General features: G+C 45.4%; 1 protein-coding gene across 6 annotated transcripts; it reads right to left on the reverse strand.

Annotated features, from left to right (window-relative positions):
• Nucleotides 1-497: 497 nt before the first annotated feature.
• Nucleotides 498-12,416, reverse strand: EXTL2 (exostosin-like glycosyltransferase 2). 6 transcript variants are annotated; one of them, XM_015563398.1, is made up of 5 exons: nt 12,391-12,416; nt 9,996-10,062; nt 7,333-7,760; nt 6,458-6,528; nt 498-684 (listed from the first exon to the last, which is right to left on the reverse strand). In XM_015563398.1, exons 2-5 carry the CDS (start codon nt 10,001-10,003, stop codon nt 607-609), a joined length of 585 nt encoding a protein of 194 aa, XP_015418884.1. In that variant the 5' UTR covers nt 10,004-10,062; nt 12,391-12,416; the 3' UTR covers nt 498-606. The 6 variants fall into 6 exon arrangements, with proteins under 6 accessions (XP_015418884.1, XP_006762995.1, XP_015418882.1 ...); XM_006762932.2 differs by lacking the exon at nt 498-684 and adding an exon at nt 2,641-4,574; XM_015563396.1 differs by lacking the exons at nt 498-684; nt 12,391-12,416 and adding exons at nt 2,641-4,574; nt 12,291-12,363.

Below are 12,416 nucleotides of genomic sequence, written 5' to 3' on the forward strand. Positions count from 1 at the left end.
ACCAATGAGTTTCATTTGGCGCTGTCTGTGATGTGTGAGTTGTAAAAATACTGCTATTCTTACACTTTCCCACAGATTAGCATTTTGTACTTAATTTAAGATCGAGTCTTTCATGCCACGACAGTGCTGTCCACAGATTATACCTATGAGCATCTAAGTTATTAACTTATGTGATGCTGTGACACACCTAGGCAAGGGCCCATTTTAACTAGACTTCTGAAGGACTGAAACCTTTCTACAGCTCCACGTAAGATATTCTTAATCAAACACATGGACAGGAGGTCCTTGACTTTGCTATTTTAAAAAGATTCTCACTCGTTTACTGGCAGGTACTCAATCCAGTAGAAACGTTAGTTAGGTTGCACTGACACCTGCTGGTAAGCCCATAAAACTGTTACAAACGGCAATAGAATCCAATATTTCGGTCATTAAAACTTGTATTTGTGTTTAAAAAAATGAGATTGACGGTACCTGGTCATTCCTGGTTCAGTGTGATTCAAGTGGTCTGGGAGCCTGTGCACCTCTCTCTGGGATCTTCATGAAGGCCAGTGGCAACACAGGCTTGGCTGAGAGGTAAAACGTCTTTTAAATCATCCCCTCTTCCTGTCAGTGTTTACCACGGAACGTCAACACCATCATCGTCTTCTGCTTTATCATCCCATCATCATCGGATGTCTTTTGGTCCTGAAATTGTACAACAGTAGCCACATTTGAGAAAAACTCCGGGGGAAGTTAGGCTTAGGGTGGAGGGCAGCTAGCAAGCTCAACAGAGCTCAACCTTAGGGATTCTTTTTTCTTGTCAAGAGGTAGCAGCACACAGCTCCTTTAAAACCTACCAATCCAACACTCTGATTTAGGGTCACGGAATTTTGCAACTGGAAAGAAATTTAATAATCACATAGTTCACCCATGATTATATATATTGATTTCAGAGAGGAAGGGAGAGGGAGAGAAACATAAATGATGAGAGAGAATCACTGATGAGCTGCCTCCTGCAAGCCCCAACCCCCACAACCCGGGCATGTGTACTGACCAGGAATCGAACCGCGATCTCAACTTAGCTCTTAAGTTGATGCTCGCCCACTGAGCCATGCAGGCCAGGCTCACCCTTCTTTTGTAGATGGGGAAACTGAGGCCCAGATAAATTTACATATTGCCTCGCTGATAAGAGAAACATGTTTCCCAATTTCCCACTGCAGGGTTCTTTCCTATATAAATTGTCTCCACTTGCTTCTTGTTAAGCTTATTCCAAAAATACTCATAAATAGGATTTGAGAATCTCTACTTAGCTTACCTGAACTCAATCACCTGACCTTAACTAGAAATGTTATGCAAATACACACTGTATTAGGTAATATGGTTCTGTAGTGCTTCAGAAATACCTATTTATTCATAGGTCCTCCCCCAAAACTGAAGCTCCATATTGATTTCTTCAGATGGGAAAACAGAAAGAGGCATGAGAGAAAAACGAGAAATAAACCTTTAATTTCTTCTTTAAACAGATCTTGGGTCACAGAATGGCGTGGCCAATTATTACTACAGTTTCTACCCATTATGCCTTTGAAACCTGAAGCCACCAGTGAGGCTGCAGGGCAGTATCTTCATCTTCGCTCAGCAGGTACGGAAACCAAGTGCAGCCAGGACTCCGTACAGGTGCCAATGTACCAAATGCTCTTTGCATTCTGTCCACCCTGAGGGTATTTTTGAAAATATTTGGGTTTATCATTGAGTCTTCACGAAAGGGGAAAAGGAGGAAGAAAAGAAAGGAGGGGGAGAGAGAGAGAGGGAGAAAGAGAGATTGATTTTTGTTCCACTAATCTTTGCATTCACTGGTTGACTCTTGTATGTGTCGACCAGGGATTATACCCACCACCTTTACGTATTGGGACGATGCTGTAACCAACTGAGGTACCCAGCCAGGGCTGTTATGTTTTAATAAGAAAAAGGGCATTTGAAAGGAAGAAAATGAAATGAACATGGCCATGGTTCTCTGCCCATTATTACGTAGAAACAATTTCCAGAATATGTCACCTGGTGGGCCAGAGGCCTTCGATGGTAGGTTGTATAATTAACTGCACTTATTATCAAGGCCACATGCCAACGGATTCATTTATTGACCAGACCACTGTAAGTGGGAAAGGCATTGTGCTGTGTTTACACACACTGTCTCCTTTATTCCTCAAAACCACCCCCCAGGTGGATGCGATTCTCATTTTGGCAGACGAGGACACTGGGGCTCCAAGAGGTTCGGTAAACATGAAGTCTAGGAAGGATTTGGGCCCAGGGGCTCTCCTGGAACACGAACCCCTAAGCTACAGCTTTCCCTTATGCAGCTTCAGGCCTGAGCTTAACAAGAAGTGCAGGGAAAGGCGGTTCCAGCGCAATTCCAGCCACAAGGCAGGGACTTCATCCCACAGGCTGTGCTTCCCTTGGTTTTCCTATTTGCTTATAATGTCTGAAAAATGATGTCATTCACTTAGCGCTGCTTAAGTGTAAGGACACAAAATGGAAAAAACAATCTGGGATATTTATCCGGTGGGGAATGTAGGGAATGCCTCTGCCTTCCCCTGAGCAAAGTACTAGAACACAGGAGACATTTGTAAAAAAACACGAGTCTGCTTAATCAACACAGAACACCTGAACGGTAGAAGCTTATTTTATTTATGTGACAGTGCAATCCCAAGAGGACAGAGCAGATAACTAACATTACATTCTTAGCTTCTGCTTTCTACTGGCTTCATCTGACTGCGTTACACACACACACATGCCAAGGCAAAAGAAAACACATACTGGACTACCTATACAAAGACTTCATTGTTGGAACATAAACCAGGATTATTATAATGTTTTCACAGCTTTGCAATTCTGGGGATATAATGGCTTTATGGGAGGAGGAGGGGGAGGGAGAGGTGGACGGGGAGGAAGAAGAGGGGGAAGACAAGAGGCCTACGTAAGTGCTCCTCGCTGCCAGTGATGAGCAAGGACCAGACACCATGGAACACATACTAGTTCGTACAGCAGAGTGGGCAATGTAACCTGACCTGTGCAGACTCCCCACAGAATTCCTCCACCATGAGAAAGATCCTTTATTTCTTCCTGTATCTATTAATCAAAATTGCATGATGAATAGTGCCTTAGATCTTCTTTTTGGCAGAGAAAAAAAAGTTCTCAATGTAAGAAACTGACTGTGTATAACAAACACGACTCTAGCATCCATGTAATAACCTATACCCCAACAGTAAAGACCTTTTGATACTAGAGTTTTGACTTCTGCCTGTGCCTACTCAACATTCTTTCAGAAGGGATATTTTATAAAAAATAAAAACCAATGTACCATCTCAGGGTCAGGCTCAGTGACAAAAATGCACTACCCGAACCTGGTAAAACATCGACTCCTCGCCGCATGTTAGCTGTTTATAAAAAGCGCAGCTGCACTTTCCCGTGATCCATGCAGGAAACACTCATGGAGATCAAGTAGAACAGAGATGTCCTTCAGCTGTGACATGAAGCCTCAGAGTCCTGCAGACTGATGGGCAGAAAGAAAAGCACGATGGTTGCCCCAAAGCCGAGCCAGGCTGAGTCAGCCCTGGGAAGGCTGGCTGGGGGACCACAGGAAGCTGGACACTGAGTCAGGAAAGTTCCACTGTGTGATACGGTGAGACCTCTCTCTCCTCGTGCCTTTCTCCAGCACCACGGGCGCTTTGCTTAGAAGCATCTCAGACTTTGAATGCAAGCGACTGTCCTTTAATGAAAAAGCTGAAGTGCTTCTGGTCCTGGAAACAGCTCACGATGGGTCCTTAAGGCAAATGCCAGGCGTCAAAGAAACGGTAGGGCCATTTCAGAATGCAATCAAGTCACTGCCCCAGGAGTTACGTCCGTGCGTGAACGCTCCTCACAGGAAGACCTCCCGGCTCTTGGGTTTTGAAGTTCATGTGGCTTTTACATCCAAGAAGTGCTGCGATGTTTTCCTTTGTAGAGACTTCCAGGGTGGATAAAAGTTCATGATGTTGCTTAAAAACAAGCAACCACAGTGTGGAGAAGCTATTCAACTACTAAGCCGTGTGAGGTTTGTTTCTGCTTGGCGTTCACAGCTTGCTTTTGTGGTTGGCATAGGGAAAGCCGAACTGAGCGATCATGAGGTTGGAGTACTTGAGGGGCATGCCGCCGTAGACGCTGACGAGCTTATTGACGCAGTAAGACCTCTGCAGGAAGTGCTCCGCTCGATGCCACATTCCCGAATGGCCCCCACTGGTTTCTTTTTCCAAGTTGCCCATGTTTACAGGTTTTACAAACACCCCCGAAGTCTTCCCAGTGTGCTTGGCAATGAGGAAGTTCATGGCGATGTCGTCACAGTTTTGCGTGTCATCGACCAGGGCGTGGACGGCTGCGGGCTGCCTCTGGAAGAGCTCGAGGTACTTGCTGCTGAAGAAGGAGGCCCCGATCAGCACCATGGAGTACTGGTCACCATCCCCCACGCCCGGGGTCTGCAGCTCAAAGCCTCCGTAGCTGTAGACGCCCGACGCGGTGGAAACATGCTTCCTGGGGACAAATCCTACAATTTGGTCAGGAAATTGCTGAACAGATGGAAAAAGAACAAGTGAGTGGACATTTCTTTAGAGCAGACATAGTGGAAAGGCAATGACTTATTACAAAGAGAAGGAAACGAATCTGCCAGCTTCATTTTATTCCTGTTTCACTAACTCCAGGCAACTTCATATGTCCAGGTCCTGACACGTTCACAGTCAAATTCCTTCACAGCCCAAATCCCTAGCCTTGCAGACGTTGTCCTGACTCACACACGATCTGTATCAATCACTGCTAGTCACCAGAGGCTGGTTCTCCCCAGCGCACCTCGGAGGAGTGGCTCCATGAATGCTGCCTGTTCTAGGAGCCATGACACAGTGTGATTCTTTCAAAAACTGTTAGGATTATGGGTCTACACGTATGAGATTACTGTATTTCCATGTGGATGCCAAGTTCCTGAAAGTTACTGTGTCATGTGTCACTGTTGATTTTTAGACAATGTTATATCTTTATCTCTTTTCAGCCTGGTGTTTCCTTTTAAAAAATATGGATATATATAATGAGATGTGTCAGGATGACTGAAGAAAGGACAGCAGTAACATAATATTATTAAGGTGAAAGTGACTAAAACAAATCAACAAGCAAAGAAAACCAGTAAAGCATGTGAAAGAGGTAAGAATAGACACTAAACCACTATCTCTCTCTCTCTCTCTCTCTCTCACACACACTCACACACACACACACACACACACACGCGCGCGCGCTCTCTCTCAGGCGGGGTTAAATCCCATTTCAAAGTGTGCATGGAGAAGGGGTTCTATGGAAAAAAACCTCACGGTGATCTGATCATAAATCCCTAATTGGGCAGGTCATGGCAGGCAGTCATGCCCTAGGCCTATGACTTCTTTAGTGAAAGGTTTCTCTTTGCCTTAAGCAAGCCCTGTCCCTTAGCAAGCCTTTGAAATGAGCAAAACCACCCGTAGGAGAGTACGTAATCTTAACTATACTATAATCCAGAGATTTTCAACAGGTTGCTATAAGAATGTTTAACACAAGCAGTACCTAACTACTTAGTCAGGAGCACTGACCTTTTCCCCCTTAGATTGTCATATAAAAAAATGACAACTGCCAACACAACAATAGCTGTCTGGTGTGAATGAATACAAATTATACCTATTTTTTGTCTGATCAGCAAAAAATATATTTTTGGGGTGCCGCAGAATTCTAACTAAGAAGGTTACTATCGTGCAAATCAGACCATTTACTGCGGAGCACTTGTTTAAATGTTGGACAGGATTTCAGTGTTCATCTGCAGTGTGGTTTCAGGTAACTGTAGTGCAACCGCTAAAAGTCAGCCACTGTTAATACACGGTCCGCAGGAAAGCGCTGTATTTTTAGAATGGTGGGCCTGTGAGCAATCTGTGCCTGTCATCCCAGCAGGATTTAGGAAAACACCGCGCACATCTGTCACGGCAATGGTGCATGCAGAATTGTCATTGCTGATTTCTACACCATGACCACAGAATCAGGAGTAAATTTTGTGGCTATAGTAAATGCTTTCTTTGAACAAAGGTTAATACAAAAATACACTTCTCATCTGAGACATGGCTGTGGCCCTGCGGAAAACAACTCTGGATGCCAGTCTTTGCTGGACCACACACCAGGTCATTCCCGCACTGCTCTCTGGGAGGAAGTGCTAGCCTTCCACCCCAGAATCCCACAGATAAGTCAAATACAGGTAAAGGCAGCATAACTTGCAGGTTGGCTGAACGGAGCACAGGAAGTCTCGATGACCACATCACAAATGAATCTCTCTTTTGGACAAAAGCTGCCCCAGCTGTGTTGGATGACACCACTTTAAACCACGCTGTTCTAGGTAAACACCAGATAGGACTTCATGCTGAAGAGTTCACAAAGGATTGGGCAACCTTACCTGCCAAACGGAGAAAGCAAACGCAAGGTCTTGGGCGCTAATTAGCATGTCGTCATCGACCATTAACACCGCTGAAATGAAAGGGAGAAATTGAAAACCTAGCCATTTGGAAATGAAAACACAATAAGTAAGATACACCAGTGTCTAGACCAGGGGTGGGCAAACTTTTTGACTCGAGGGCCACAATGGGTTCTTAAACTGGACCAGAGGGCCGGAACAAAAGCATGGATGGAGTGTTTGTGTGATCTAATATAAATTCAAAGTAAACATCATTACATAAAAGGGTACGGTCTTTTTTTTTTTAGTTTTATTCATTTCAAACGGGCTGGATCCGGCCCGCGGGCCATAGTTTGCCCACGGCTGGTCTATAAAGATTGTTCACATGAGGTCCTGTCTAACAAATTAGTAAATATATGTATTCTTCGAGAGATTTGTCTAGCAGAAGTTTTTATTTGAACTGTAACTGATTTTTATAATTGCCTGAAATTATCATGTAGTTATCACCTATTATTGTAGAAACTAATGAAACTATAACTAAGTAACACCGAGGTTCTTTAAAGCAAATGATAACCTCACGTGACTGCTATGTAGAAGGCGGGGGCAAGAAATACATTAAGCTTAGGTGGCATCCACTAGCTCTGAGACGCAGTATGTGCAGGCACAGCGTGTCTCCCTTCACAATCACCACCTCTTGTCCCTGCTGTAACAGGGACGTGCTTTCCTCCCCTCGAAGCTGCTACTTGACGTCCTGGAAATTGTCCCTGAAGTTTTTCAAAGTGCTTTCTTAAACTTCCCTCTTCTTCTCTAGACAATTAAGACCGGAGGAGTCCAGCCATCCGCATATGTCCCAGCTCCCTGTAGCTGCTACGACTCACCCTGTGTCTCCAGTTCAGGGAAGGCCTGGAGCCGATTTCTCATCCTGTTGGTGGTCTGGGGTTTGAAGATCACGGGCACGGGGTGCGGCCCCAGAGAGTTCCATAAGTCCTCCGGTGGCTTCTCCCCGACATTGTTCCACACCACGATGGCCTTGTGCAGCTGCGGCACCGCCTGGTAGTGATTGAGCAGCCGCAGCAGCAGATCCGACCTGTTGTACGTCTGCATGATGAGAGTGAAGGAAGCCAGGGCGGACTGGCCCTGGGCCTTCACCTCCCTCCGCCACGAGAGCATCTTGTCATCTTTGTTGTTGGGGAGGAGAGTGGTGAGGGCCCCAGCCACCAGGAGCAGCAGGAGGACGGCCACCAGAGAGAGGCGGAGCACGCGGGTGCCCAGCGCTCTGCCAGGAAGTTTGCAGATGTGGAAACACCTGGAGGAGCAATGGAAACAAAACATCAGCCTTCTCATGAGTCTCCATGCTTGTTAATGAGGAAAGCCGTTCATCTGGTCTTCGTTGGTTCAAGTTCACTTTCCCCGCCTCCTAGGTAAGGTGGTTTGGGCCGGGGCAAAAATAAGAAGGCCAGTGAATGACCCTCCCTCCGGGATCTTCCTGCTTGGCAGCTGCAGACAAAAGGTCTACACGCCGAACAGGAAGAGTCCACATTTTGCTATTATGGATAATGCTGCCATGAACATTCATATACAAGTTTCTAGGTGAACGTGTTTTCATCTCTCTCGGGTATACACTTACCCCTTAAGAAAGACCTTACAGCATTTTCCACAGCGAAGGCTGCCCTGCAATCTGGCCTTTTTAATCCCCCCTCCGAGAGCCTATATAAAGCATCACATTCCTTCTCAAAACTTCTTTAAGCAGCCATTACCTATGAACTAGGTTTGCTTTATCCTCACTGATTTAAGAGGAAGTAACATACACATTATGTATAAAGTTTTTTCAAAGCCCTGCCTCCTTGAATCTAGCTGTGTGTTACTAGGCAGACAGTGAGGTCCTCTTTCCCCTCAAAGTGCACAGGTCTGAACTGTGCTGGATAAAATTTCCTGCTAGCCTGGCATCTTTCTCCTGGAATTGCCCACTGATTGCAGCTATTGTGTGATAATGATGATGATGGTGTTTGGAAGTGACCAATCCCAGGGACATAGATTAGGGCAGAGGAAGGAGTGGCCTTATTCCTAAGAGGAACATTATGACTTGTAAGGACGCGAGGAGTCAATGCATCCTATGAAGAAAGCCTAGAAATAGAACGGCATTTTTAGCCCAGTACAGTGCCATGCGAAATTAGTTCCAGAAATGAGTTGAAAAGAAGCCCAGTACCTCTGTAAAAACATCACTCTCACCAGGCTGGGGTACGGGAGCTTTTCATGTGAACCTCTCTCTGTTTTAGGCACAAAGAAAAAGAGGGGAGGCAAGCCTGGAATATTCTATGGACCCCTCTCTCAGTATTTACATACGCTATACTGGCTTTCAGCAACCGGCTCACATCTGTAATCACCTCTCTGAGAGAAACAGATTTTCAGACACATATATTAAAAACAGTTTTAGATATCAAAGCTAACATGGAAGCAATCTCAATGCACATGGGCTTTCTAACTTTATTAAAGGAAGGTCAAAATACGTCCGTGGTAGACATCTGTCAATCAACAAACATTTATTGGGGCTTACCACGCGCCCAGCGCTGGCCGGCACTAGGGATGGTAAGGAGCTGGCCCACCCAACATCTGCCCTCACAGCTTACTGATAGCAATGCAGCGGTCAGACCCTTTCCCCCTTTATGTTACATAGTATGTCAAAGCAGAAAGAAGGGAATTAAAATACACCCACCCCATTTCACAGATGGGATAGCTGCTGTAGAGAATATTAAATACTTTTTGCTGAGCCACTGGAAGAGTGGTAGGTCAGAATAAACGTCCAACTCTCACACTCAAGTCTCTTTATATTCTTAGGGTCTTTCTTTTCAGCTCTGATCTAATCCACAAGAATATTTCAATTTTATTGGTACTGACTTTCCTCTATAACCTGAATTACTACTCCAAAAGATAAGATCAAAAAGACACCTTCCAGTATTTTCTAACAGACCATGGCTCAAGCAAAAACTTATTTCCAAGGAAACAAAGTTACCTCTATAGGGAATATTTTTTTCTCTAATAAAAATACAGGTACCTCACCCCTGTTCATAGCAGCATTATTCACAATAGTGAAAGGGTAGAAGCAACGCAAATGTCCATCAAGAGACGGATAAACAAGATGTGGTATATCCATACAATAGAATACTATTCAGCCATAAAAAGGAAGGGAATTCTGATACCTGCTACAAAATGGATGAACCTTGAGAACATTATGCTACATGAAATAAGCCAGGCACAAAAAGACAGATACTCTATGATTCCACTTATATGAGGAACCTCGAGTAGTCAATTTCATAGACACAGAAAGTAGAATGGTGGTTGCGGGGGACTGGGGGAAGTGGGAAATGGGGAGTTAACAGGTGCAGAATTTCTGTTCTGCAAGATGAAAAAGTCCCAGAGATGGGTTGTTCAATAATGTAAACATACTTAACCCTACTGAACTGTACACTTAAAAATGGTTAAGGTGGCAAATATGTGTATTTTATCACAACTTCAACAGAGCCAAAAAAATATTGATACTTACCTCATCATGATAGTTCAAATTTTTTTCTTTATGGCTTCAGTAATTGATAGGAACAGACTCTCTTGACCTATTAAGGGAAAATAAAAAATTGTCTGTGATGTTTTTGTCAATTAGCAGGAACATTTTAAAAATTTCTTTCAATACCATTGTCCACAGGCTTCGAATTATTTCTAGAAATTAAAATTTGCTATTCTGTCCTCTAAAAATCACATTTAGGTAATGAGGTAGATCATGCCATCCTACAGGCTGGTGATAACACTTCCACATTTTTGTTTTCCTCTTCCTCTTCAGTATCCAGAAGCAAAATAAGCAGATCATCCCCACTATCTTGTGTGTTTACACATTTGAAACCAGAACATACTAGTATATGCCACACAGCAAACTCTCTAAACGCAGTAGCAATTACCGCTTGTATTCAATTTCTAGATTCCTAAGGATCTGTAGATTTTTTACCCCCACAGCTCCTTTTCTCACTAAAAGGGTCACAAGGCATTCCATGTGAAACATCTAAAGAACCATGGCCCCTAAAACAGGGTTGCGGATAAATGCCAGGGCTGACGACTGAGGAATGGCAGGTGGCATCCTTCCGATTCCTCAGGGCCTATTGCCCAAAAGGAGCCAGAACCCCGGCTGGAGAGGTTCTACCCTTAATTCTCTCTGCTCTCATTTCTCACCACCCTCCACCACACGTCTGAAAAGCTGGTTTTACTCCCCCAGAGAGTCTGCATAGTTAACCTAATGCAATTAATTAGTAGGAGAGGGGATAAGCAGTCATTAAAATGTTCAAAGTAGATATCCATTTATTCGTTTTAAACTGTTCATTACCATGCCACCTATTTACAGTCTCATACACCCGTGTAATCTTGTAACATGAAGGAATCAAGAATCTGGAGACTTCTAAGATAGTGGCTCTGTCCTGACCACCAGAAAATAGCTGAAGAATCATTTTTTTATTTTCCAAAATCATGTTCTTTCATGATACAAGTTACGGAAAGGGCAAAAGGATGACTTAGTACACATCAAAGACTCACCGAGCGATAGCGGTCCCTCCCCGCGGGCAGCTCTGTGCACCTACACCCCACGGTTCCAAAACCCTGAACACACCTGCCCGTCACTGACCCCCTCCTCAGCTTCTTCCACGAATTCCTCCGGGAAAGAACCTGGACTCACCTGGGCCCGTCACCCACCTCCTTCCCCACCCCCACGGGCTCAGAGCCCAGCATACAGGAGACTCTCACTAAATGACTGCGGAAGGAATGACAGAAACCAACGCTGGCTTGGACAACATGTGTTGGTTAATGGGCACAGACGTATTTTTTCACGATGACAAAAGAAGTGAGACATGGTCAAGCGTTTTCCATTCACACAACAGTTCCTGATTCCAGTGGTCCAGTTTATATCCCCAAGGCCTTGGCGCTGAAGTTGGTGGTTGTGCTGCCCAAGACAGAACGCTCTGAGGGGCATCGCGTCGCCCCTTCGAAAGGAGAAGAACCTTCGGTCCCAGGAGAACCTACGTTAGGTCTTCAGGGTGGAAACGGGTGGAATTTGGGAGCCCCAATATAACTGAAATGGAACTTCAATTTCTCCAACTCATTTTGAGACTATTTGAAAAGATCCCTGCGTGAACCAGTGGAGCAATTTATAGCAATGCTAAAATGCACAATCTCTTCTCTTTTTTTGTTATTGAATTTACTGGGGTGGCATTGGTTAATACAACCATCTAGGTTTCGGAGGTTCACTTCTATGATGCACCATCTGTGTATTGTACAGCGCGTCCACCACCGGAGTCCATCTCCTTCCACCATCGTGTCCCCCCGCCCCCGTCCTCTGCCTCCGGGACCACCCCCTGCACCACGAACTCGGAGGCAGGCGACAGACACACAGGCTTCAGCTGCAGCCGACCCTGAGTGAGGGCTCAGCGGCTGGAACCTGGCTATTCCTGCACCTCCTCGGCCCCTGCAGTCACATCACGTTGGAATTCAGCCGTTTCGCCAAGTCCAGTTGCCGTGGAAATCCTCACCCTCCTCACCTGGTGCACCCACTTCCTGCCCGAGTGAAACTCAAAGTCTAGGACGAATACAAGTAAACGCTCCTAACGGGCATGTCCCTACGCTTCAGGTAAGAGACGGATGAAACACACGCCGGGAAAGGCCACGGCCACGGCCACGGCCACGCACCCTCTCCAGAACGTACATTTCCACGATCTCTTTGCACAGCAGTTTGAACGAACACGAACATTTTTTTAAATTAGAGAATAAGTGAATTATATTTTCAAAACTAAAACCAGCCATTCACCACCCCCACCGCCCGCTCCAGCGAAGCTCCAGGACCGGAGAACCCCATGCACGGCCCCCTGGCAACCCTTCAGCGCCCAGTGCCTCTGCGACGTGCTCACCTGGGGGCGGGGTGGACCGAGCCCCG

Source organism: Myotis davidii, unplaced genomic scaffold, assembly GCF_000327345.1.
Source record: "Myotis davidii unplaced genomic scaffold, ASM32734v1 scaffold217, whole genome shotgun sequence".
Lineage (NCBI taxonomy): Eukaryota > Metazoa > Chordata > Mammalia > Chiroptera > Vespertilionidae > Myotis > Myotis davidii.

Excerpts from the sequence above, each read along its gene's own strand:
- EXTL2 (XM_006762932.2), bottom strand. Across the intron at positions 6,529-7,332 it reads CCCTGAACTGGAGACACAGG|CGGTGTTAATGGTCGATGAC; the intron begins GTGAGTCGTAGC and ends CTTTCATTTCAG. Across the intron at positions 4,575-6,457 it reads TTGCTTTCTCCGTTTGGCAG|CAATTTCCTGACCAAATTGT; the intron begins GTAAGGTTGCCC and ends CCATCTGTTCAG.